General features: G+C 36.5%; 3 protein-coding genes across 3 annotated transcripts; 1 reads left to right on the top strand and 2 right to left on the bottom strand.

The window, feature by feature from the left end:
• Window positions 1–1,138: 1,138 nt before the first annotated feature.
• Window positions 1,139–4,575, top strand: LOC149000642 (glutamine synthetase nodule isozyme). The gene is given in 13 exon segments (XM_089139957.1): window positions 1,139–1,288; window positions 1,842–1,881; window positions 1,986–2,089; window positions 2,206–2,254; window positions 2,386–2,492; window positions 2,583–2,670; window positions 3,089–3,217; window positions 3,327–3,401; window positions 3,522–3,575; window positions 3,716–3,753; window positions 3,895–3,937; window positions 3,939–4,055; window positions 4,169–4,575. Coding segments are annotated over 13 exon segments (1,074 nt in total). The 5' UTR covers window positions 1,139–1,211; the 3' UTR covers window positions 4,322–4,575.
• Window positions 4,576–9,106: 4,531 nt separating this feature from the next.
• Window positions 9,107–12,320, bottom strand: LOC149000641 (Rubisco methyltransferase family protein). Its single transcript, XM_089141003.1, has 5 exons — window positions 11,887–12,320; window positions 10,660–10,826; window positions 10,260–10,557; window positions 9,863–10,128; window positions 9,107–9,658 (listed from the first exon to the last, which is right to left on the bottom strand). The coding sequence occupies exons 1-5, from the start codon at window positions 12,278–12,280 to the stop codon at window positions 9,287–9,289; spliced, it is 1,497 nt and encodes a 498-aa protein (XP_088997129.1). The 5' UTR covers window positions 12,281–12,320; the 3' UTR covers window positions 9,107–9,286.
• Window positions 12,321–13,115: 795 nt separating this feature from the next.
• On the bottom strand, window positions 13,116–19,223 carry EMB2656 (ARM repeat superfamily protein). Its single transcript, XM_089140833.1, is given in 13 exon segments — window positions 13,116–13,809; window positions 14,065–14,326; window positions 14,550–14,834; window positions 14,953–15,013; window positions 15,112–15,626; window positions 15,794–15,957; window positions 15,960–16,232; window positions 16,324–16,471; window positions 16,947–17,035; window positions 17,545–17,813; window positions 18,037–18,182; window positions 18,331–18,534; window positions 18,735–19,223. Coding segments are annotated over 13 exon segments (3,147 nt in total). The 5' UTR covers window positions 19,125–19,223; the 3' UTR covers window positions 13,116–13,468.
• Between the last annotated feature and the right edge of the window lie 8,705 nt (window positions 19,224–27,928).

The raw sequence follows: 27,928 nt of genomic DNA, 5'->3' as shown, positions 1-27,928 counted from the left end.
TTTGAAACGTGTCAAATATTCATCCATGTGAATTATAATTAATTCCTCTTAATATGGGTGGAGGGTCCAGACTCAAATCAGGGCCAAAATCATGGGCCTAAATCAAGGCCATGATTAGGGCCAATATCAGGGCCAGGATTAGGGTCAGAATCAGGCTAAAATCAGAGCCAAAATCAGGGCAAGAATTAAAGCCAAAATCAAGGCTAAAATCAGGGCCAAGATCAAGGTCAAAATCAAGGCTAGAATCAGGGCCAAGATCAGGGCCAAAATCAGGGTCAAAATCAAGGTCAAAATTAGAGCTAGAATCAGGGCCAAGATCATGGCCAAAACCAGGCACGAGCCGGGATGGGCTGGGCGGGCCAGAGAGTAATCCCAAGCCCGCCCTTGGCCCTAGTTCAGGACCTGAATATTTTGGCTCTAACCAGCCCTTAGGGCCAAAATCTTTAACCCAATCCCTATTCGAGCTCAGGGTAGGCTTAGGGCGGGTCAGGGCCGCCAGGGCCAAACTTGCACCCCTATTACCTAAGTCCCTAAACTTCCCGCTATCATACGGTGGGGGTGAGGTCTACTTTGTTGACATTTAGAGGTGGACTCAGACTTGGATTCGAGTATCACAAATAAGGTATCCAATGACCAAACGCACAGACATACTCCTATCCAAATGCAGAGAATTCGCATGTTGTGAAGTCTCTCATGAATGGAGTTAGAGGATTAGGAACCAATTATGAGTGAAGGAGTGTTCAAGAGGTAAATTTTAATTCAATGGGATTACCCCAAAAAAAAAATTAATTCAATGAAGAGAAGTCACTGAAATTTACCTAGAATAATAGAAAAGCAGTAACAGATAAGTGATCAGAGGATGAAGCCAAGGAAATTTTCCGGAAAAGTAACAGAAAATCAGTTCATAAGAAAAAGAGGAAAAAGGAAAAGAAAAGAAAATAAAAGTCACAGAAATGCAGGGGCTCCTTATTTGCTTTCTCATTGAGCGACTTTTCAGCTTTTTCCACCTTGTTTTTATTCCTGACAGAGTTATACTATTATAAGCAATCGATCAATAATCTAATAAATACTTACTAAGAAAAAAAAAGATTAATAATTAATTGATGGAACACCACTATAAAAGGCAACTCATATCCCTACCTCCTCCCACCTTCTACACAGTTGAAAGCAGGGGCTCAGATAATATTGTAGCTGTTTCTTAGTTTCTCTGCATGATGGCGTTGATTACTGATCTTCTCAATCTTAACCTCTCAGACTCTACAGAAAAGATTATTGCTGAGTACATATGGTGAGTTACTGATTTCGTTTGGTTTGAGTTATAGTCTTACATTTTCTTGGGTTTCTATATCACGTTTGTTTTCTTTGTTTGTGGAACTTTCATTGGTATTTCATACTTTTTTTTCCTGTTTTCTCTTTAGTTTGGTGGCTGGTTATTCGTTGTATGTGTTGGGCTCTTTTTTCTTACTTCTTATCTCTAATGGATATGGTTTGGTTTTTGAGCTCTTGGGTTTTGTAGCTTCCATCGCCAAAGTGTTCTAGATTTTCTTAATGACCAGTACTTTAATTTCACTTTCTCCTTGAACCCAGATGGATATCTTTTTTCTTACTTGTTCTCTAATGGGTATGGTTTGGTTTTTGAACACTTGGGTGTTGTAGCTTCCATCGCCATAAGAGTTCTAGATTTTCTTAATACTCAATTTCATAGTTTCTCCTGGAAGCCAAATGGATATCTGTTTTTCTGTTCTGTTTCTGACTTTATTGCGATTTGTGGTCTGGTTAATGAGAATCTCATTTTACCTTGTAAGTGGTTTTAATGTTTTTCTGTTAATTGATGGAAATAGGATCGGTGGATCTGGAATGGACATCAGGAGTAAAGCAAGGGTACCAACTCTGTTCATCCATTTATGCCTATCTTTTGGTTGTGCTGTTGTCTATATGAGTTTTGTTGATATGTTGTGGTTGTTCGGTTGTTTTTCCTGTGTTAGACTCTCTCTGGCCCAGTGAAGGATCCAGCAAAGCTACCGAAATGGAACTATGATGGTTCCAGCACTGGACAAGCTCCAGGAGAGGATAGTGAAGTGATCTTATAGTGGGTTTTCTTCTTCTTTTCTCACTTTTTTATACTTTCTGGCCTTCCATTTCACTCTTATCATTTCTGTGTGATGCTTAACGAGAGGCTTTTCTGTTCTTGGTGTATTGAAACAGCCCTCAGGCAATCTTCAGGGATCCGTTCAGGAGGGGCAACAATATTCTTGTATGATTCTTGTCATTATTTTTTGCAGTTTCAATGTTTATTAGTAGCTTAGCTCACTGTGAGATGTAATTCCTTTTGATCCTTTCATTCCCATCTAGAAACCCATTTTTATTTTTATTTTCATGGTGTAGGTCATCTGCGATGCCTACACACCGGCCGGAGAACCCATTCCCACCAACAAGAGACATAATGCTGCAAAGATTTTCAGCCACCCTGCTGTTGTTGCTGAGGAACCCTGGTATGATTTTGTCCTTCTTCTCTCTTACCCAGTTCATAATGGTCATTCTAGTTTTCTAAATTTTGTTTTGTAATCATGTTTGGAAACTAGGTATGGAATTGAGCAAGAGTACACCCTTTTGCAAAAGGATACAAATTGGCCCCTTGGATGGCCCTTGGGAGGATTTCCTGGCCCTCAGGTAATGATAATTTCTTCAATTTTATGCTCTACTAAATTTTGTTGGAAAAAAGAACACTGAATTTAGAAACTACCATTAGCTTTTTGCTCCAAAAATTTCCAGGTCTCTGGTTTTTGCATCAAGTTTGCTGTTAATTCTTTGTTGCTTGATTTTCTGTTTGTCACATGGATAAAGATTTAAGTTTTGAACTCTTTAAGTTATTTGGATCCAAGTTTCATTATTTGTTCGAATCTTATGTGCCGGATAAGTTTTGAAATTATTAAAGTGGTGAGAGTGTGATGTGGAAGGTATCCAGTGCCATTTGATTTTGTTGATTGCATGGTGAAGCTAAATCAGACATTTCATATTTGAGATAAGACTATAAAGCTTCCTGGGCCCATGACTGATATTGTGAAATTCAACATTTGTTGCAAAACAGGGACCATACTACTGCGGTGTTGGTGCTGACAAAACTTTTGGGCGTGATATTGTTGATGCTCACTACAAAGCATGCCTCTATGCGGGTGTCAACATCAGTGGTATCAATGGAGAAGTGATGCCAGGCCAGGTAAGATATGAGTTTTCTGTTTCTCCTTTTTTTTTGTTTTTTTTGGGTTGGCTTTTTCCTTCAGATTATATCACTTCTTAACCTTTTTATATCCTTGTATCTTGTTCAGTGGGAATTTCAAGTTGGCCCTTCTGTTGGCATTTCCGCTGGTGATCAGTTATGGGTGGCTCGCTACCTTTTGGAGGTAATCCTCTGAAAATGATGCCTGTTACATCCAAAATAACAATGCTGCCTCTTAAGGGAGAGAGGGTTCCAAACAATGATAGGTTCTATTTACTAATCACTTGCATTCTTTCTTCAACAGAGAATTACAGAGATTGCTGGTGTTGTGCTCTCTTTTGATCCAAAACCTATCAAGGTTAAAATCTATCAAATTGATCTGTCAAATGTTTTAGAAGTTTTACCTTTTAATGCTGCAACATTTTTCTTATCAAATAGGCATGTCATTTCTGATTGAGAATTTGTTTGCCTGTTCTTTATTCACTTCTGTCACGCTAGGGTGACTGGAATGGAGCTGGTGCTCACACAAATTACAGGTACTTTTGCTTACCTTGTATCATTATTTTTCTAAATCATTAGGAAGTTGCTTGACTAATCATAATTTAGTGGTGACACTGGCCTTTTAGTTTCTTCCCACCATTCCATATGCATCTTATGAGTTACTTTGTGGGTTCCAGCACCAAATCCATGAGGAATGCCGGAGGGTATGAGATAATCAAGAAAGGCAATTGAAAAACTTGGATTGAGACACAAAGATCACATTGCCGCTTATGGAGAGGGCAATGAACGCCGACTCACTGGGCGACATGAAACCGCAGATATCAACACATTCAAATGGGTATAGACTTATTACTATGTTAAAACTGAAATCAGCATTCCAAAAATGTTCAATTGTTAAGGTGAATAAGCTGATATGTTCACTCAACATGTGGTGGTTGTAAACTTTCACAGGGTGTTGCTGACCGTGGTGCTTCGGTTAGAGTTGGGCGTGATACAGAGAAAGAAGGCAAGGGTTATTTCGAAGACAGGAGGCCTGCATCAAACATGGATCCCTATGTGGTTACTTCCATGATTGCAGAGACCACAATCCTCTGGAAACCATGAGTCTTATCCAATCAGTCCTACCATTGAGTTGGAGTTCTTCAAGGGGTCTGCTTGCTGTGTTGCTGGATCCATATCCTGTTTTCCAATTAGAAATTTGCTTGTAATGTTAGATTTGTTAGTTGGGTTTTTGCCCTTATAAATTGGTGGGGATCTAGGCAGGCGAATTTGTTTTTGCTGCCTTTTGATTTTTCCACTTGTTCAATAACAGTTTACTACTAATAAACATAATGGGTTTTTCCTTATCTACTGTTTCTTAAGATTATTAGACTAGTTTTTCAGATTTTCATCCAAACAAATCAATCTCTGTGATGTTGGAATTGGGTAGAGCGGAGCCTGTTCATGAATCTCTCTTCTCACACGAAAAACATATTGAGATAAGCATGACACATCCAATCCTGGATTCTTCACTGCTTCTCTATCTATATTTCCTACAGATCCAATTTCTCTCAGTTCATGGTGAATCATAAATGGGAGGATCTCTTCATCAATCTTTGTTGTTTATATTGGTTTGCAGCTGGGCATTTAATACCTTAAAACATCAGAATGGTATGCATTGATATTTTCCCCTATGTAAAGGGGGGTAAGTGGGGAAGAATGGATCTATTCTGTCAGTGATTCATGCTGATATCAGTGTGTTTTCTTTTTTGGGTATCTTCCAAAAATAATTGCAGAAGTAGTGGATGAACTGAAGAGGCCTGTTGTTCAAGCATTTAGTTTTCCAAGTCCAAAATGAAATAAGTTTGGAGCATTCATTGTTGAATCAGATTTTATCATTCCAGAACTGAATTTAGTGGGTAGCATTTAATATTCCATTCCATGTACCTTCTGTACCTTATAATGTACATTACTAATGGGAAATTGAAATTTGAAAGATGAAAAGAGAGGACACATGGAAAACTGATCTCTGAAAATTAGGGTTTATCTTCCTGGTTAGGTGAAACGTGGCAGTGAAGCCTAACACAGAAACACTGACTTTTTTTTTAACTTTTCCCAAGGAGACACTGATGCCAGAGCCATTCTCTTATAAGCCAATGGTCCCCAATTCCCCATAATCAAGACACTTGGAATTTGAAATTTGGAGCTTCCTCTGAACTTTGAATTTATGAAATTGCGTTTCCGTATGGAAGTCTGTACTGATTGGAAAGGGCAAGGAGGTCTGTGGCAGACCACAGACCAACTGTCAAGGAGGGTTTAATCGTTTTAATAATAAAACTTTAAACTTTTCTTAGGATAAAAAAATAATTTTAGGGTTTTGCAAACAACTAGGTAGAAAAAAATGTGAGTTGATGGCAAATATTTAGAGCCCTAAAAAGAAATGGTTTTTAATATATTTAATTAATTTGATAAAAAAATTCTTTAAAAAATATGTAAGCGAGGTTAGAGGTCAAAAAAAGAAAAACTATACTTTGCTGGAAAAATGATGAGACTGCAACAGTTGGCTTCTCTACCGGTGTATTGCATAATTAATTATCAAAAAATATTTATAAATAATAGATTTAAAATTTAAAAATGAGTAAGAACAAATTCACATTAGACACAATATAATAATTCTCTGTAAATACTTATATTTTTAGTTCACACATTTAAACTTTTAATTTATTATTGGAGAATAATTATTAAAATAATACGAACATACGTACGAAAAGTTTGTTTATGCAAGAATATATTTTGTGTGATGAATGGAACAATCGATGAGATTATAACCTAGAACATCAAAGTTTTAATTTCGCTTTCATTGAATGTGGATAAATTATTTTACTCCACCTCTAATGTTGATAATTTCTTTAGTTGATGATGAGATTAACAATTTCTTAACCAATTAGTGTCACCACAATTCAACTAACTTCTACCAACCGTATAATTATATGGTTAGCTTAGATTGTAATTGACCCCCACTCACCTTCTAATGGATCTAACATCCCTTCTGTACTATTAAATAATGATAAATATAATTTTTTTTAATCATTAAATCAAAACTTGTCAGAATATCATATAAATAATTAATCTTTGTTTTAAAGCAAATGGATGCCATGATTAAAACCTCAAAACTTGTTAGTATTTGGTTTGTATATAGTCTTAATAATTTGACTTAATGGACAATATTCTTTTTTGAAACAGAAAAAAATGGATAATTCTGGTTACACTCATCAGGTATAGTGCCACAGGAATTGAGAATTACTCCCCCCAAAAGGGGAAATTTTTCTCCCTTAGGGTCGAAGATTTTGTCTGGAATATAAAATGGCAAGAGGGCATTATTTACTTTACATAGTAGATACTAGAAATGAAGTGATTCCATGCGAGAATTTTAAACTAACTTAATATTTGTTAAAATGAATATAAAAAAAATAACGAACAAAAAAAATAAAATTTCAAGGAACAGGTTCATAGAGCAATGCAATGTACTACGCTCATGGACAAAAACGAAGAACTTTTATTATGTATAAGGAAAACACATAAAAGATCGTTCAGCCGATCATCAGAATAGCGGTACAAAACTCTTACTGAAAATTTCGAATCTCGCAGTGATCTAACTGGAGAACATATGATACGTATTTATAAACTTAAATACAGTAAAGGGGTTTACCCATTGCGTTGGGTCTACACCCTTTGCTTCTATCACGAATTTCATAAGTCAAACATTCAGATCTCCTACTAATATATGTCACTGCAAGTCCATATTCAAAATCAAATATAAGAAATTTAGGTTATAATATAACAACATTTGTATGAGTCAAATGTCTCTGGTTTTTTAGGAAATATGTTGAGATTTCCTAACATTTTCCATTTAAAGAAAATGACATTTTATTCTCCAAAATGAAAATGAAATCCAATGGATTCTCTTAAAGTCAGTTTAGCTAGTTTTAGGGTTTTGGGTCCAAATTGATAAACTCCATTGAAGGTCTCAAGGTCTTCTTTCCTCAATTTTTGACTGGTGTGTTCTCAGAGAGAAAAGGGTTTTATCATCTAGAAAGAGGAGAATAAAAACAAGGAAAAACAGATGCCACGTCAATCGATGTTACCTTGACACGTGGTAAAACATTTTGACCACGTCAGTTGCATGCATCCCAACAAACTTAACCGTAAAATTCACTCAGATCACGCAAGATCGTATCATACCTTGAATCACTGGATTACGTGGGGCCCACAATAATTTGCAAGCAATCTTCCGCAATTTTTAATTGAAAAAATGTGGATACCAATCTAAATCTAGATCTGGTTTCCAAATGGATGTTGACGTGTTCATCCCTTCTTGAATTGGACCTAATAAAAAATGGGTCCCACACGTAATAGTCAGAAACGGTTCAAAGGAGTCGTCTTGAATTAATCTTGTTTTGGTCAAAAACGTTTCGAGTTAATCCACACAAGGAAATCTCAATTCTCAATTCTCAATCTGAGAAAGGAAGAGTTTCCACGAAAAAAACGTTTCTTTTTCTCAAATCCTCATTTATAAATACTTGCCACCCATCAAGAAATTCTTATCAAAACGTGTGATTGAAGAAGGGTTTTCTGGTTGAAGCGTTTGTTAGAGATGGAGCAGATGAAGAACACCAATACCCAGGAACAGAGAAGTGATGACATGGGTGTTCCAATTCATAGCCAAGTGAAGAAAATCAAGCAAGAGTATGAGAAGATTCAGAAGGAACCATTACCTCCACAACAAGAAATAAGGCCTGTATTTAAGGAGTTCACAAGGCAGCTCTCACGCTCTCCTTTGGGACGAATGGGTCAAGCAATCTCTGTTGGTGATTCATAGAAATATATGGAAGAGAAGTTGGAACCAGGAGTCTTCTTTTGATTTTTTCTTCTTGTTTTTGGGTTTCTCCTTTTCAGATGTAAATATGTTTTGTTTATATTTCAGTAGCTTTTCCATGACTTGGAACCTTGTAGAGGGATGATGGGCACCAATTTTCTTGTGTCCAATTTCAGTTTTGTTGGTTCAGTCAGGAAGGTTTCATGTTCATTCCCTCTGAGTTTTGTACGTGGAGTTTCATACTATAATCGAGTTCTACATAGTTTTCATATGAGTTCTCTGCATCAGTTATGTGTACATCTGGGTTCTTTCAGATAGACATGATTGATACAGAACAGAGCTTCTGCCTTCTGGGCCTCTGCATAATTTAATAATTTGTCTTTCTTCCCCTTTTGCATTCATTTCTGAGAAGATTTGTCTTCATTGCCCTCTGTTTTTCACAGGGTTTCTGGGTCTCTGGATAGAATCTTTATGATTCATACAATAATTACACTGATCTCATATGCTAGAGAAAGAGGAAATGGGTGGGGGTGGTTGGAAATGCAAAACAGGTGGTTCTTGGCATGGTTGTCAGATGCTTACCCACTGAAGACTTGCTTAAACTTGATTGTGGATTCAAGTCCCATAAATAAATAGAGATTTTCTTTTTGATAAATAAAGAAGTAAATAGAGATAAAGAGTAGGTAATATATATATTTTTTTTGGTACAAAGGCGCTTTTTATATATGGGGATAGAGATATTATATATGCCTCTCCACTGAAAGGTCCTCCATCCTACTACTCCTCCATGGCAGTAGGTTTCTTGTAATGCCTCGATCCTCCAGCGAGTCTGGCACTGGCAACTTTTTCATATCCTTCGAGAAAGTTTGTTCCTACCCATAAAAGGTATTGCATGTTTCTACACAAGCCTGCTGTTTCCATCTAACCAAGTACAAGTGATGCTGACATAATTACCTTCTTTATTTTTTTCCCTAAGTTTAGTCTTCAGTTTGTTATTCCCAACATCTGGGTTTCAGTGTTTTGAGACACTATTGATTTCTTTAGGTAAAATGATAAACTCTTCAAAATTTCAAATCTTCAAATCGTTTACTAATTGAAAATGGGAGAAATCATTAGCAAATTCCAGAAAAAATCTCAACATTCAACTACTACATTATTGTGTGAACTGGTCAATCAAAAGAATCCCCAGTTGCTAGTATCTCAAGCTCTCAGAATTAGATTGTTGCAGATTCCTTCGACGATAGTGTCTTCACCCGCCGCGTTAGGTCTCTCATCACATCTATGATGATAGATTTCTTTTGGATCCTGAACTGAATTGCCAACTCTGTTGTTTGAGAAACACCTCCTTTCAGTATAGATTCATCCTCCATTATTTTTGTGGGGAAGTGTCCCAATGCAATCATGCACAACGCAATGACAGTACGAAGAGCAGCTACTTCGTTTGATACCCCAAGAGGAGCTTCAACAGATAATAACTTAAGGGTATCCAAATCATGCTTTTGTACTGACTCTATGTCATTTGCAAGAAGTACTCTTAAAGCAGCCAACAAGCGGCCTTCCACCAGTCCAGTACCTCCTAAAGTCACCTGAAAGAACAGTCAAATAATAGGAACAGTGAATCAGACGCAAATGCTTTAAAAGCTTTCAACCTGTAAAACAATCTCTGACTCAAACTCAACTAGGCCTTAACCTTTTCAAATGTGTCAGGCAACAAAGATCCTATTTTTCCATTCAACTGTCTAAACTTTGCTAAAAATATCCAATAATAATAAAGATCAAGGAAATGAAACCTTGAGGTTAGCAGCATCTCCTTCCAAATTCATCTGGGAAAGAATCTGTCGCTGCCAGGGAGCAGGTGAAGAGAAGTTGGGGGATTCAACCCCAGCAGCCAAGCTAGCAGCATCTAAAAGAGCTCCATCATACCTGAGCTCAATACAGTCATATGGGTTTGATGGAATCACAAACCCATAGTCCAGAAGGAATAAATCATTGCTCAAACAACCATAATTCAAGGTTATTGAATCATCTTGTTTGATCTGAGTCTCTGCCACAACCTGGTTGAGTAGACAAAGTTGATCAGATCAGTTTTAAAACATAAGAGATGAAGCAAAAAAGCAATCTGAACGAGGTTTATTTCCATCCGTCTCTGTTGGAATAACTAAAAGATAAAAGAAATATAACTCAACTTGACCACCATCTTTAGGTTTTTTCCATCTTTTTCCTGGACAATTTGAGAATTTGGGTTGAAACTGTGGTTGCACATATCAATAAGAGGAAGCATCATAGGCTCTGTAGCATGTGTTCCATCTGGGAGCCTTTCTCCATGTAGACGGAATGCCCGAGAAGAAACGGCTGACATAGCCCATCCAAGGGAACTTGCATCCACTTCCTGGCCTCTGAAAGGATGCTCATCTGGCCCAAAATTCTTGAGCACAGCTTTGACTTCTTTCTCAAAATCAAGGAGAAACCGGCATCTCTTGTTCACCTGGAAAGTAAAAAAACGATGACCTTTTTCAGAGTCAGTTTTACAAAACCAACACTTTGATCCTGAAAAAGTTGGCTGTTGTAAGGAGATTGATTATGATACCTGATGAAGAAGAGGAGCATATTGTAAATTCTTTATGTCTTCTCCTGGGAAGAAGATGGGTACACTGTATGTCTCAGGGAGATTACTGATGTATGGCCACCAGAAGGAACCAATGAACGCTCTTTCTTGTAGAAGCTTCAAACCCAATTTCATTGCCCAGAGTTCCTCTGCCACATGCTCCCCACAGGGTACAATTTACTCCTTGTATTGAAAACTCACTCTATCCTAGTTTGCAAGATATGAGTCACGAACCTATATTGATGATAAAGAAACACAAATGCTATTTGCTGAAACCCAAGGACCATCTGTATTTAGCAAAATTAATGTACCTTTTATTGAAGATGTATTAGAGTTTAACACTTCTTTACTTTTTTAGTAACACCAAGAGGAGTTCATAGCAGCATTTGATGCTATTTGTTGAAGCCTGAAGACCATTTGAATTTAGCAAAGACAAATGTTACTTTTAATGAAGAATTTGGTGTATCACATGTTAACACTTATTTATTTTGTTAGTAACAACCAAGAAAGGCTCATGGTAGCACATCTTGCAATTGTTGATCAGAAGTGCTCCAAATCTAATATATGAGATTTTTTTTCTTATAAGTTGCTCTACTGAATTCTGTTAGGAAACTCTGAATTTAATCAGGTAGAATTCAAGTTCTACCTATCCTGCCCACTTTTCCCTAGTGGTCCTAGCAGTAGTTCATCTATTTGGTTTTAGATTTCTGGGACTCTCTGTTGACTGATAGCATCCATCATACAGGCCTCTCAACCTGATTTCAAGTCTGGCTGATGCTTCAACTTAAAGTCAGAAATTTTCACTGTTTGTTCTCTTTACTCGAAAATTTTTCCTCTTTTTGCATTTTGTCCTGTTAGTTTCCCTATCCCCTCCCTTGATTCCTTATTTGAATTCAAGATATCTACCCTGATAACTAAATAAAAAATAACACATTTAGAGAACATGCGTAGCTCAGATAAAGATAATGAATGTATAAGCAGTAGGTTCCAATGTCAAATGCTTGTTTTCGGGCACTCCTGAGTCTATTGGTGTAGTTCCATTGCACTATGATGGTTGTATGGTTTAGGCCTCTTCTGATGTTTGGGCACTTCCACTGTTTGAATTTTGAAATACCCAGCTAGTGGAATCTCGCAAAAATGCAAGTTACCCAGAAAGAAAACGATAAAAACAAAAACTAGGTTTATAAGAAAAGATTTGAAAGACTATACCAGGAACATGATGAGCTAATTCAGCTAAAACGGGCTCAAGACCATCTCTTCCTCCTCCATCTGAATCAATTGAGCGAAAACGAAGTGGCAAATGATTGGGAAGACCGATAAGGTCAGACCCTTTAGGAATATCTTCAGCAGCCACCACACCGAGGCCATAGGAATCTTCATTTGCAATTTTCAACCCATTGTGAACAAAACCCCCTTCCCTCTTGACCCAACTGATCAAATCAGGTGGGTAAGGCACTATTCGAGCCGGATGAAAGGCAGTAGCAGAAGCAGTAGGAGAGGAAGCGTAGGTTAGAGGACGAAACTGGATCAAATGGGTCGATGAGCTGACAAATTCTCTTGCCCTTGACGCCATTAACATCTTAGAAGCAGCAAAGTTAACCATCTTCTTCTTCTTCAGAGTTTCAGGGTAGCGGCTTTGCTTTTAGTGGTAGATGAAACAAGTATTCACCTAAATCTGAACTCACCATAATACCCTTTACATTGATGGTTTACAGCGAGAAGGTTATCGAAGATAGCAAGGCTATTCCTGTAATTATGTCACACCTAAAAAATTAAATTGAAAGGGTAAACCCTTCCCTTACCTTAACCCCTGAAATCGAAACAGAATAACAAAAGGAAAATTTTTTAATTCAAATAGAATAATAATGGGAAATTTTCACCACCTCCCCTTGAATTATCCTCTAAAATAAATGGTATCTTGAGTTATCAATTCAACAGTAAAACATGTTTGAAAGAATTTTTTTTAATAGATATTTTTATATAATTATAGGGGGGAAAAAAAAAAAAAAAAAAAAAAAAAAAAAAGGAGGGGGGGGGGGGGGGGGGGGGGGGGGGGGGGTTTTTTTTTTTTGGGGGTGTAAGGATGAGAATAATATATACCACGGGAAGAGGACAAAGGAGAGGTTAAGCAAACAAAATATCCATGAAACAGAAATCGTGTAAAAAATGAAACAATGAAAGTAAAATACTAATTACAAACAATAGAGGAAGGCAAAAACAAGTTGGATAGGGTTTTTCATTAAAGGGTGTTATTGTCTTTTTGAAATTTTAATTTGGTTACATCCGCGTGCTTTTCAACGGCAAGGCATGTCATTTATATATTTTCTCATAAGAGGTTTAAGATTGATAAATTGAATAACTCAATGAGTGACACTAATTTCACCAAAAGAGATTTTCGTTTCACCTAGTGTGGTAATTCTACATGTCTGCATAGACCACAATGACCAGACAATGTTTGTTCTCCCCTTATCTTTAGGATCGAGTTGCCTATCCTTTTCGAGTTGCAGAAAATGCATATAACACATTGGCAAGCTCTGCTATTCTGATTCATGGGCTCTGAACATTCAGGGCTGAAAGCTACAAGGTAAGGAAATCTAATTGAGGAATCATACCAATACAACCATTTCATGAACAAAAGGTGATCAATCAAACTAGATACAAATAAGACTGCTCCTATCAGAAATAGGATCAGTTACATACTCAAGACAGCTTCATGGTTTTATATGATCCAAATGATTCCCCCAGATTACTGAATGGACAAAGATTAGATGCATTGTTCAAGCAGACCCACTCATTCACTAAACTCATCAGATTCATCTGAAGCCTCTTCAGCTATCACACCAGACCCTTCATCATCGTCTTCATCTTCAATCTCCTGGATCTTTTCTGTTCTTATAGCCATCATCTTATTGAGGGCAGCTGTCTTGCTTGCTCTCTGCGATCGAGAACTTAACATAGAAGGAGTTGGTGGAACAACAGAAGTGGCTGAAGTTACTTCTTCATCAGAAGAAACATCTTCACGCCTAACTTGTTTCCTTGATCGGTGAGGTCTGTTTGAACGTGTTGTTGCCGGTGTTGATGGCATGGAATTTACAGGATCCAAGCCAATGTTGAGGTCCACTTCTAACCTTCCTGAAATAATAGAGAAGTCCAACACCATCATCAATCATCATTATGATACTGGAGAGTACACATTATATGAAGTATTAGCACTGACTATGGTTTTTTAGGTATCATCCATTGCATACACTTGACTGCAATCAAGTTATTGCTAACACTGATATACTACTGGTTCACAAGCTAGTCCTAAGTCTGATGACCATGTTAGGTGACATATTGGTGTCTCTCTTTTATGAAATATATACATCCAAGCAGTCAAAATCTTACCCAGAATTAGATGTGCTTGGTCTTGTGACAAGTCTTCATCTGGATACTCATCCAAACCTTTAAGTTGTGCTCCCATCCGCTTTAAATCCTTCAGTAGCTCTTTATCTGTTGAAACGCATTCGGCCATGCGATTCAGAAATCCTCGCATGCATTTAATTGCCCCCTGTTCTGATGACCGGAAATTGAGCAAAAGAACTATTCTACACAGTGCTGACACGTATGATTTCTCAGCAGCTGTCTTCTTGATGGGGAAGCTCACCATCTCAAAAAAAATCCAAATAAGAAATTAGTAAAATCCCAACATTTTAAAACACCTGCAACTTTGCTCAGGAAAGAATTGCTATGGCATGCAGACATAATAAAATGTAAAGTCAAATAACGGCAAAAGCATAAAATTGTGACCAAAATGCTTGTATTACAAGAGAAAATACTGCCAGAGTCACAAGTCAACTATGTCAAATCAAACATTAATCTAGAAGGACTACCTCTGTAGCAATACGAATTGCAAGCCCTTCCTCCCCACAGTCGAATTCAACTGATGGTGGTTCAGAACCATTGGGGGTTCCTTGTGACTTTCTCCTGCCATTTTCATCCTCCACTTTACTTTCTTTAGGGTACAGTGGAGTTTGCATCATTTGCAGCAAGAAACGTGATGCTTTTGTTGCATGTTTTCTCAAGTTTGACACTACAACAGGATTACCCCCTGTATTTCCATAAATTCCTGGCCACATTGAACGCATGACCGGTATAAAAGCCTGGGAGATGCATTTCTACACATGAAGAAAATGATTTTCAATTAGTATATAGGGAAATCTATAGCCAAGTATTAAGTTGTCTTCACAAAAAAAAAAAAAAAAGAAACTCACACTAGGAAGAGATTTCACTTGCCTTGTGATCAGGTGAGAGAGCAGGGTAGTGCTCAAAGAAGACAGATAAGCATTGCTTCAAACTGGCAAACAGAAACAAAAAATAAAATAAGATTAAATAACTAGTTCAAAAGAAGTATTCAATTTGTGCAAATACAATGCTAGTAAAATGGTAAATCACCTCTGCAACTCTTTTGCTTCATCACTGAAATAAAGGTTGATTAGCTTGGCAAATACTAATGGATGTAATGAAACAGATAAACGTGCATAGTTCTCACTGAGAAGAAGAATCTTTGCAAATCCTTTTCCAAGAACAGCTTGAACTGATTCATGGTCATCTGTTTCTGAGGATTCACCCCAGTCACTCCTGTCAAGTCCAGCATATAGGAGATCAAGTAACTCAATACTTGAATCGGCATTCAGTTCGCAGAAATTAACAGGAGCAAAAGTTCTCTTATCTTCCCGGGATACTGATAACAGATCCTGGCATATGGATTTGTCAACTTCCTGAGGACCGTGCCGCATCCAAAGATCAACAAGTGCTTTACTGGCCATGACACTAACTAGAGTGGGACCTTTAACAAAAGAATGCCTCAACTGCTTTACTATATCTTCACTTGGTTTCCTCTCTGACAAACCGAAAAGACCCAGACATCTTACAGCAATCCTCTGTACATCAAAGTTGACATGCTTTGCCTGCACTTCATAAGAATGCAAAAGACAGTAAGACTCTTCTGGAAATATTGAAACTTGAAAGACAAAGTTGAGACATAACACAGGCTCTAGTATAGGACAATAAGTTAATAAACAAATACTAAGAAATTAAAAAATAAACCCAGAAAACCTTCTGCTTAAATCTTTACCCCAGGAAGCAGTAGAGACTGTAAAAGTTCAACAGGTTCAATAGCCTTCTTTTGCAACAAATGGAAGGACTTCACATTTTCCAAGAGAAGACCGGTTACAGCAAGGCAGTGCATCCACTGCATATAATCAGCAGTTCTCTCCCTGCAAGGCCAAGCAAGTTCTCTACAATCCCAAGAACAACTTCTTCAAATTCCCCAACAGAAGCATGCACCTTCCTTGCCAACTCCGAAACTGCTGTGGCCCACTCCCTGTCACCACCAAGATTGATGCCATCTCCAATGACCACCTTGTTTCCATCATCATCAATTTCATGCTCAAGAGGCAAGTGCAGTAATTCCTGCACGAGGGCAGCACCAGCCTTCCTGTTTGTAGCATCAGAAAAGTCCAGGACGACTCCTAGCAGCAGCAATTGTCGAGATACAAACCGATAATTTGATCCTGCAATGCTAAACACATGCTTCAGCAAATTCAGCCAAATCCACAAGTATTGTCTGTTCTAAGTTAGTAACTACCAAGAATCTTGTCCCACCTGCAGCTAGATGTGCTTTGACTAACTGAATGTAATCAGAAACTGTTGCAGGAAGGATTTGTTCAAGGAGGTCATTGTTATCTGAAGCTTCCGCTGCATACACCACAGCCTCAGTGCCCATTGTAGCTGCAGCATCAGTACCTTTCTCCTATATGACAGTACATCAAACTCAGACAATTAAACAAGGAAAGCTCAGGGTCGAGGAAATCTTAGCAGAAATTACTTGACATGCATTGTCAATGAAAGAATATGAGATGTTGGCATTAAGGAACTAAATAAGATGTTCAGTCATAAACATTGCAAGTTGAAGTTTAGAGATGCATGATGTATCTGATTTGAAAGTGAGTTTTACACTTGGAGAAGAAATTTGCACGTTAAAATAACAGAAACGACTAAGAACATGCAAAACAAAAACCCAGAGAAAAGAAACATATAGTTTTTAGGCCTATGAAAGTAGTCATGGTGCAGTGGAACAACATAATATCTATATTCATTTGCTCTTCAATAACAAAATTACAATGACATACGATCAATACAAGGAAGCTTCCCTCGAAATACTTGTCTCTTAATGGAAAAGAATATACAGAGCTAAGATTTTTAGAATAAACAGTGGCATTACTTACTTGTGCTTCATTCTGCAGATGTCTGCATAAGGTTCTCCAATAAAGAGCAACCTCTGCTTCCATTAGCTGATTGCTTGGAGTGCATTGTCCTGACATAATATACCAAAGAAAATGGTAAGAATGCAAAAAGAAGAGCATCAACAAGAAATAGTAATCCCAGAGAATTTAAATTCAATGAGCAAGCTTTCACAAATCACATATTCCATTTGGTATAAACAGTGAGGTATTTACTTCGTAGTCTAAATTTTTTTTAGGAGCACCAAATCTGGAATTTAATCATCTGCTTTCAGGTGGCAAGTACAGATCATCTACATTAAGTGCCTTCCAAATGGATTTATAAATTATTCAACTAATAAGAAATCATTGCTCAACAGTAGATACTTTTTGGACAAGTCCCTCGATCCAAGTCTTCCAAACAAATGCTGGATCATACTTCTGAGTCCAAAATCTAAGCAACATTCTAACAAGCATATGCTTTCACTAGTTTTCACATAAAAAGTACAATATCACATCAGAAAGAATCTTAACAGAGAAGGTTCCACCTATCAAAATATCTTTAAGTAAGAAGAAAGTAATTTTCTGTACCCTTTCTACCAACCTTCGTTTGTGTCAGAAGTTTTTACAAAGAATTGCCTCATTCTTTGACCATCCTGCACATTAATAATTCCAGCCTTTAAAAGGATCCCCATTACAGCCTCTCCAACTGATTCATAAGTTTCTACATCAAGAAACTTAAGCAGGACTATAGGATCCCCATTGCAACACTTAACAAGCCACTCTTCTTTCAACATCTTCAGACAGTCCTTTTTGACAGACTCAGATCTGTCAGTGAGTCCCCTCTTAAGGATGATGGTCCTAAGCTTGATGCTGAAATATCAAATGAGAGAAAAGGCCAGTTTAGTAAATTAACCATATGAGTGCAAGCTCAGGTTACCATATTTGGTTTCTGGTTGATGATGAAACAATTAACATATTGCCCACGTTACATATGGTTGGAACCTTTACAACTTTACTTAATGTAGATTCAAAAGCAATATCATTTGGTATAATGCTGAAAGGAGGAAAATGAAGTCAGCAAAGTAAGAATTACCTAAGGCTTTGAAGGGGATATTTACTCCCCAAAACAAGGTATGCAGCTCTTCGCACCGACTCACTTACATCAAGCGTACATCCAATGACTGCTACCGATGTTGTATTGGAAGGAGGCAAAGATATAACAATTGTCTTACGAACCTCCTGCACATACTTTAACAGTTAGTCCACAAACAAGGGTGTTCCATTACTTATTTGATAACTAATGCAACATTCAACTAGGGAAAAATAGTTTAAAATCAACTTGAACTACAATACACAACAAATTGTCAAATTGGATATATGCACTTACAGGGTTCTGTTCGAGTGGTAAAGTTTGAACGAACAACTCAACGATATCAGTATTCTCCAAATCATTTGCAAACCGTGCAAGTGCTCTAACTGCAAATGTCCGAACTGCTGGGATCCTATCCCCTACCCTGAGCTTCATGCAATCTATCACCTCATCCCAGAGTTCATTGCTCACTTCTGCATCATCTGGCAACCGCATTATGATCTACAACGTCAAACAACATGTTCAATCAACAGCTGCATACACATTTCTCCCCAAACCAAATAGAAAACAAGAATTAAGATGCTGTCGAAATTCATAAAGTTACCTTCTCTAGTAAATACTACTCTTAATCGAAAATTAAGCAATGATTTGAGCAAAAAGCTAAAATGTAAATTTTAGTCACAGGAAGTAAGAAAAATTACTTCTGAGACTATCTGGCAGGATCGGAACCTGGCGGTCTTGTTGGAGGCAACAGCGGCGATCATAAGGAACCGTAAGAACTCTTCCAGGAAGGAATCACACTCGGAAATGTGCTTGTCATCACGGTAAGCCGAAAATACAGCGACGAAACGAACAATTCGTTCTGCAGAGGCTGATTTTCTTTGGAAACCGAATATAGGATTTAGGGTTTTGGTAAACGCCGGGAAAAAGCATTGATTAGAAGACGAACGTAGGGCTAAGAGCTCTTTCAACTTTCTTGGGTGGATGGCATACGAAGATCGACATTCGTCAAGAACCCTAGCAATCTTCTCCATCAGAAGTTTCTCTTCGCTGTCTTCCATCCAAGTACCTCTCTCTCCCGCCACTGTCATCTCTCTTTACCACTCTCTCCCTCAAATCTCAGCAGATCTGCAAACTCACGAAACGCCTCTCTCTCTCTTTCTCTCTCGCTCTTCTCTCTCTGCAAAATGTTTTTCTTTTCGTTTGAAATTGGGAGGGAAATTTGTCGTTAAAGTTAACGTCACCAGTTTTTTTTTTTTTTTCTTTTAAATTGAATAATTTTTATCTGGGTCCTCTTGAGCTAACCCGAGTTATCTTTAGTCTAAATTAGGTCGAGATAAGGTTAGTAGACTTATTAATGAGATTGGTTCTTTACTTGGTGGTATGGATTGCATCCGATGTATTTATGTGAGACGTGATGTGAATAAGGTTGTCGATTGGATGTCTAAGGTGTTTCTTGATCTTCTATGATAATATATTTAATAATATCCATTCCCTATTATTCATAAATTAATATAATATATTTCTAAAAAATAAGAATACAAATTGCAATAAACTTCTTTGGATCTATGAAAGGGATTGACAAGGCATCATCAATGGTTTCACAAGTCGTGGCAGTGGAGGCATTGGAGCTACATCGAAGCCATAACCCCCCTTTCATTTCCCGTCTTCTAACCCTCTGAAGTATCAGAACTTTGCTCGATCTAAAAAAGAAATTTCAACAAGTCAGCTTACACTTACTTTGTCTACAAAATGAATGGATAGAGCATATATAACCAAAAATTCAATTAATAGAAGATCTTATGGTTGTGTTCTTATTTTAGTAGGGTCTAAATTTAAACTTACAGTCTTCACCATAGGTTAAACTTTTCAATAAAAAAATTAACACTCAAGATTGTGATTTTCTTTCTCATGTTATTAAAGATTGAAAAGGTCTGGTTGATGATGATCATAAAAAATTAAACATTGAATTAGTGGGACTCATTTCTACCATGATAATTTTTTTTAACTGAGATTTGTCCAAGTCAGCTCACACATACTTTGACAACATCTTCAAGTAACTTTATGCATAATTAATAAAATATATGCTTGTGTGGCCAAAAAAATTTCAAATAGAGGAGGTAAGGTAATAAATCTCATATATATGACTTGGTGATTAATTAGTTTGCAAATTTGTGTACTCAATTGCAAATATATCTCATAGTCCTTTGTTTATAATTCACGTAGAATTCAAAAAATTGATATTACTTGTCAAAATTTGATTGAACTAGTTCTCAACCGAACAAACTCATTCAAATCGTACTCATAATTAGTTATAAGGTTGTTGGATATCTCATAAATGCAAATAATATTTTGAACTACAATGTGAAGTGTGAATAAAAATGAAATTATGTCAGCACAAAAAATTTTTAAAATTGTGATGATTATTAAAAATGTGAATCATGTGAGGTTTTTAAAGAGCATTTAATTTATTTTTATTTTTATTTTTTTGGCTAGTGAATTAGAACTACTTTGTTCATTAGCATGGTATGATTATGCATGACTAAAAACAATAAATAATCATACAAAATTCACATAAATAATTGGAAGTGTTAGTGACTGTTGTTATTTTTTTTTTATAGTTATGTTTTTCTTTATCTCTTTTTAAAAAATAATTTTGAGATACTGGAGGTAATTAAAAAGCCGCTCCAATAGGACATATCCCTCCTCAAACGTGTACATGGCAAAAAAATTGTCTTTTTGCAGAGGGTTCAGGCGAATTCATTCGGTTGTATGCATAAGTACACTTTGTCTTTATGGTACAATTTGGTAACCATTTGCACATCATTGTCCTATACATGGTTCGTTTCATCTCTTGGCGGACCTACTCCACGTAAACAAAATTTCATGAAACCAAGTTTGTGCATATTGGAAGTGGGGGGAAAAGATGGACTTAGTCCCATCAAACATGTCATATACACAGAAAGAAACAGCTAAATACATGAGAAATTGGTTAATCAACAAAGGAAAGACGATTGGAGTGAATGTTTTATATTTGGGATGATGCTTTCCAGTAGGCAATAGCCATAATTGGCATCAGATAAACTTTAAGGAAAGCTTGTATGAGGTTTTAAAAAACTTATATAGTATTCAAATTGGTTTTGCTTGCTGGGCTATTATTAAATCAAAACCTTGAATTGTTCTACACCATGATCAAGTGGTATAATTATTTCAACTAATGAAGTCTTAACAACTACTGTGAACAAGAACAGAGCATTCATATAAAGAACACTGACTGATAAAAAATATTCCCATATAAATCTTACTTCTTCAAACTACATGGCTCCAACCTTTCATTCTCTTCCTCAGCTTCCTCCCATTTTATTGTATTCAGATTCTTCATCAAGAATGGATTGCTGAGTGGACCAACTTAACCTTACATCAGCCGCTAGATTCCAATTTTTGCCACCAGGGTTTCGCACATTCTTTCCTACCAAAAACCTTTGGATTTTCTTCATATTCTTTTCATTTTTTTGGTTGAGAAAATTTTGTACACAACTCAGAGATTAGCATTAATTTTAGGGGATAAGTCAAGGGGTGACGTAAAAAATTTCCCTTAAATTTATTTTGCAAGGCCTTCTTAGTTCTAAGCATCACGACCATCGTGAATCATAGTTATTAACAACTTGCACCATTTGAAATTACTACACTTTCCCCATTTGATCAAAAGGACTCGAAGGACTTTTTTTTGTGGGGGGGGGGGCAAAAATATACATCTCAATGAATGGTTTAGATTCTATATTTGTTCTATTAAAATGTAAAATAAATCTTAAGGGAAAAAAAAGAGGAAGCTCAATTCAAAGTAAGCAAAGTTGTTCACAATCTAATTAAAATTTGAGACAAGTAATGGAATTGATATTTTCTGCCCTCATGTCGGACCACATCGCCTCAAGTCTGCCCTTGTTAGATTGGGCAGTGTGGTCTCCACACTCGTGTAAATGTGGGGGAAGGGGGCACGGTTAGTTTGGGGGGCATAGGATATGAACTCCAAAGAACATTACATGGTTACATGTGTGCCATAGAAGATCCCTTATGTTGAAGAGCAAACTATGCAAAATGATTATCAAACCTCATGGATGGGTATAACTTTCACTTCTACAACTAGGTTTTTGTTTTTTTTTCTTTCTTTGGTACATTATATGTCTATGACTCTATTGGCACTCATAATGTCTTTTAAGTAGAGATGAACTTTTTTTTTATTGGCAAAATTTTATATATTGAAGATGGGGGTATTAGATAATATATCATCCAAGGATTGCTCGGTTGATAAGACCAATACCTCTTAGCACAAGGATCGTATTTGTTAGAGCGTGACCAATGCAATGAGTTTGAAATATACATGTGAACAATCCAAGTAGAGAGGGATGCAAGATGTCTTACACACAATGCAACAAACATGGCTCTCCTAGCAAGAGAGTCGGCTACACTATTAGTCGCTCTCTAAGCAAAACTCACACTGCAACTAACACACCCTAAACCTATATGATATTTTGAACTACATGAAGAATAGCAAAAGGGGGAAGGGAGTCTGCATCATTAACCAACCAAACTAGCATCATTAACCACCAAACTAACTCCATAGAGTTAGACTCGACCACTAAGTTTTGGGTTTCTTCCTCTAAAAACAGACACAGTCCATCCCTAAGAGCAAGTGCTGTTAGATCTTATAGGGTTTTCCTCAAAACCATAATCAATAATAAAACCATGCAATAACTAGAATACGATATGATATTTAGAAAGTATTGGACATACCTTACACCAGATGTATGTTGAAGAAGATTAATCCAAACCTTAAAGGCCAAATTTGCAGAGTTACGAAGCCTTCTCCAATCTCCTCGTCTTTCTATGGTACTTTTTTCTTGTGGAGAGAGAAGAGAACAAAAGAATTTAAGTGATTGGAGGGGCCCCCTTTTTGTTTTTTTTAAAAGCAATCACCAACCCAGCCACTCCACAAAGGAGACCTGGTCCATCTTATAGTTATTTATAATAGCAATCCCAAACCCTGCTTAGGAATAAACATAATAAACACATCTCCTTGAAGAATGAAGGAGAACTCTAGTGGGTCAAATATGGTCTATAAACACAATCCATTATGGGGGTGTCAATTTGCAAATCAAACTGTTAAAACCGAACCGAACTAGTCCGTCATAGCCTGAACTGGCCCAAACCGAATCTTAATGGGTTGTGTTTGGGCTGAAGGAGCAAAGCCCGAATAGTTTGGGCTGGTTTGGGCCAGCTTGTTACCTTGCTAGTTTTACTAAGATGTAGTTTTGAAGAGGTTTTAGTAGACTAATTCTATTAAGCCTGTTAGTTTTTCCTTTGGAGATCTAGATCTTAGTTTTCTATTAAGAGATATTTTTGGAGACATAGTTTTATATTTAATAGTATCCATATTTATGAAATATTCATAGGTTCAATTTTGGGTTTCACTTCTCCAATATATTTCAAGTTTAACTTATATCCAATGCCATAGAAGTACATTTGCTTCAAATGCTCTCTATTTTCTACTCAAAATCTATTGTTGAGAGTGACTAACAATAATGCAAAAAGGGCTATAACGGTTTGACAATGTGTTGGTAATGGTCTCAAAACCACCCCAACCCGAATTCAAACCGTTGGCATAAACCGTTAGCTAACCAGAACCCAAACTGCACCAACCAACTTTGTTGATTTCTCATTTGAAGAGCTGCAAAAGGTTGGGAATCAAGGTCTGTGTTTTTGGATTACCATCTTATATATCAATTCTAAATTTATCACACGCATTCTAGACTTAACTCTTGTTTGTTTACTTTATTCCATTTTGTTTTTGAGTGATTCTGTTATTCAAATGTTGATATCATGCCATAGTGTTATGGAGTTATTTATGTGCTTCAGCCACAATCATGACCTCCCACCCTAATCTCTTCCCTCCCCTTAAAAACAAGAAAAAAGAGGTGAATGGATAGAGAGCATGCTCTCATGATTGTTATCTTATTTGGTAATGTTTAAATTTACAGTCTTCCCCCAAAGGGACACATCCCTCCTGAAATGTGTAAATGACAAAATTGCCGCTTGCCAAATGGATTCGGTTGAATTTAATTGGGGTGGTGTGCAAACTGGCACACTGCCTTTGTAGGACAATTCGGTGACCATCTGCACATCTTTGTCCTAAACATGACTCTTTCATCTGTTGCTGGGCCTGCTCCACATAAAAAAAAAACTAATGAAATCAAGTTTCTGCATACTTATTGGGAGTGGGGTGAAAAGATGGACTTAGTTCTATCAAACAATACTATATTCACTGAAAGAATTAACCAAATACATGAGAAATTTGGTTAATCAACAAAGGAAAGACGATTGAAGTGAAGGCTTTATATTTTCAGTGGGGAACATGATATGGTTTTCTATTCACTTTTTCTTGGCTTGTTTAATGACAAATTTTCTTCAGGCTGCGGTTTCAATGGCAGCCAAATTACATAGGGAAGAAACACCAAACAAAATATTAGAGTCATCAGACAGAAGAAAAATAAATAAATTGGATATAATCTGAGACAATAGATCAGCAGGGATTGATGAGCTAAATTAGCACATCCTCATCATAATGACCAGACAGTGTCCACTGATTGATTATGCATTGAGTTTTAATAAACTTCTTTAACTCTTTTGTATCTGATCATAACCATAATTGGCACAAGAACTTTAAGGAAAGCTTGTTTTTTTGGCTTAAAAAATAATTCTAGTATATAAATTGGTTTTGCATGTTGTGCTATTATTAAATCAAAACCTAAGTTGCCTATTCTACACCTTAATTAAGTGGTATAATTATTTCAACTAAGTGAAGTCTTAACAACTACTGCGAACAAGAACAAAGCATTCATATAAAGAAATTAACCTCTCTTTTTTTTAAATAAAAGCTAAGGACCTACCTTGACTCCTCCATCCACCACTAGAAAAATACTTTGTGTACTTCCAGTTATTGCCATATAAAACTATTTTCTATTTCAACAAATATTGTTGTCAGAATAGACAATGGCCAGCAGTTTTTCGTTACTGAGGAAAAGAGAAACAAAATTAAATTGCAAATATCCTTAATTGAATGGATAAGAGGAGAGGTAAGGTAGAATACCGGCATAAAGCTGATTAGAAGTCAACAGATATTGTGAAGAAACTTCTTGGCAGTGATCTTGCAGCTGTTCTTCTCCAGAAGCATCTACTGCAGGCTAGGGGAGAGACTATTTTTTACCGGTTATGTTGTCAATGCTCTGAAATGTTGCTGGAGACGGGAGCTAGCTGCTATTCCTGGGAAAGATCTCCAAGTTGTGAAAAATTGATACTAGCGAGCAACTCAAGAAAAAAATAAAAAATATCAGCCTCAATATTGTACAAATTGTCAAGTTGGCTAATTAGAAGGATAAACTTCTCTTAGACACGATGCACTGACATTAAGCTCCATATATCAGATGAATGGATAGAGAGCATAAAACTAAAAACTCAATTTTTCTTAGATGTAATGGCTGTGTTCTGACCATTTAATGTGTGGGTATGTTTTCTTTTTGGTTTGAGTGTTAGAGTGTTGTAGATTGAAAATGGGAATAAAATATAATGCCAAAATGGACTTTGACATTGCATTTTCTCGCACTTTCAGGTATGTTTCTCGCACTAAATGTTTTGATTGCAGAACCTTCATAGTATCATTCTTTTATCTTATGCTATGTTTTTAGGCATAATAATCAATATTTTTCAGCCGATTCTGTAATTATAAATGTCACACCAAAAGTGAATATCTTTCACGTCAAAAGCCACAATGCAAAAAACTTCTGTATAACTATACACAAGTAATATTAATAGTTTATTATGTTTACCTTTTTTATTGGTTTTCTCCCATGTCTCAATATCATCCAGCATAACCCTACATTCATAAATTTTAATGACATGTAACTGATAATTTCTGACTAATAAGACTCAATTCAACAAAAACTAATCGTGATAAAAATTAATCATCATTTTCTTATGCATCTAAACCTCATGCATGTCATGCATGATAAACATTCATAAATTCACACTTAAAAAAGAAAAAGAAAAAGAGACCACCACTCTATTTGAATAGGCACAAGAGAATAGAACATTGTTTTTATCCACTTAATATTTTTATCTTTACAATCTAAGTTTAAAAACATTGTCCATGACCCATTATCTCCTAAATTTTGTGAAGATTTATGATTGAAAAGAAGAAGAAGTCATGCACGATGGGGAAGGATCTAGTTGTATTTTACCGGCCAAAAAAACAGAGCCTTCCATCGTCTTCAATGGAGATTGAGGAAGAAGGAATTAGGTGGTAAGAAAGAAACCCAATATAGATTATTGCATAAGAACGACCCAAATCAACTGAAATCAAAAGGGTCAATGCCAATTCCAATCCAAATCTACTAAAATCAGCTTGATTCAAACAAGAAACAGAGCAGAATAGTCAGCAGATTCAGTTTTCCATGTTTAAACTTTTGAGTCTTTAGATGCTAAGCTACTTCTTCCCTAGAGAAATTACCTGAAATGCATTTATTTTTTGGAATATTAGTTGGGAAAGATGTGAAATCCATAGCTGAGAGTGATAAGAGTGATTATTCATCCGAAGTGGCTAGTGAAACAACTTGAGCTTATATGGTACTATGCTGTAATGTCACAATTGAGGTTTCTTCTATGAGAGATACTCATGGATTGGAGTGCTGGTGGAGGCCACAATCTTGGGCAGAGTTTGTTTTCTCGAAATAATATAGAAAGATAACAAGTTTTGGACAAATAGGCTCGTTGGTGGTGGTTTCTGTAGGGATGATCAAAAGTGGTAGAACGTGAATTTGCTGATATCTCATTTGAAGAGCTGCAGAAGGTTGGGCATCAAGGTCTTTGTTTTTGAGTGATTCTCTTATTCAAATGTTGATATCATGCGATCAGTGTTTGTGTTTTCCCCAACAAATCGGTTGGTTCATCATAAGTACATTGCTACAACTATGGATACACGATTATAATTGTAAATTATGTTAGTAGGTTTTTCAAAAATAAAAAATAAAAAATCATTAGAATCATTTGATATATGCTTCAGATGCCACAATCATCACCTCTCACCCTCCAAAAAAAAAAAAAAAAAAAAAAAAAAAACGTAAAGATTGGTGGTGTCTTCTATAACCTGGAGGGCGTATATTCATCGGAGGGGGGATTGTTCAACATGTCTTCATTGGCAGCATAATTGATGCAGAGATGAAGGCAATTTTTGAGGGTTTGAGGTTGGCGATGGAGAGGAGTTACTTGCCTCTACAGCTCAAATTTGATTCCCTCAAGGCCATCAACTTGTTGGATCCAAGTTGTGTAGATCAAGGTAAGGTTGATGGCAAATTGATGAGATTGGTTATTTCCTTGGTAGTATGGCTTGCATTCGATGTATCCATGTTAGACGTGATGTGAATAAGGTTGTCGATTGAATGTCTAAGGTGTTTCTTAATCCTCTATGATAATATATGTAATAATTTATATCCCATAAATTAATATAATAAATTTTAAAAAAATTAAAAAATAAAAATTGCAACAAGGATTGGAGTGCTAGGGGAGGCCACAATCCTGGGCAGAGTTCGTTTTCTCAAAATAATATAGAAAGATAATGAATTTGAGACAAATGGATAGAGAGCATATAAAAAAAAAAAAAAAGAATGGATAGAGAGCATATAACCAAAAATCCAATTCATAAAAGATCTCATGGGTTGTGATCTAATTTTAGTAGTGTGTAAATTTAAACTTACCGTATTTACGTCAATGCAGGGTTGGTAGGGTGGTAAAGTTCATACTTCTCAGTGAAGAGGTCATGGGTTCGACCCTTGCGGATGACAAGCAT

The sequence above is a fragment of the Hakea prostrata genome, chromosome 11, assembly GCF_041222555.1.
Source record: "Hakea prostrata isolate BN-2017 chromosome 11, UWA_Hpros_2, whole genome shotgun sequence".
In the NCBI taxonomy this organism is placed as follows: Eukaryota; Viridiplantae; Streptophyta; class Magnoliopsida; order Proteales; family Proteaceae; genus Hakea; species Hakea prostrata.
Note: the sequence above shows the minus strand (reverse complement) of the source record. Positions and strands in the feature narration are given on the sequence as shown.

Bases quoted from the DNA above. Each gene is read 5' to 3' on its own strand.
- LOC149000641 (XM_089141003.1), bottom strand. From the start codon at position 12,280: ATGGTTAACTTTGCTGCTTCTAAGATGTTAATGGCGTCAAGGGCAAGA. The intron at 10,558-10,659 runs GTATCATAATCA...TTTACTTTCCAG, and splicing joins ATGCTCCTCTTCTTCATCAG to GTGAACAAGAGATGCCGGTT. The intron at 10,129-10,259 runs AGTTGAGTTATA...GTCTACTCAACC, and splicing joins AAACCTAAAGATGGTGGTCA to AGGTTGTGGCAGAGACTCAG.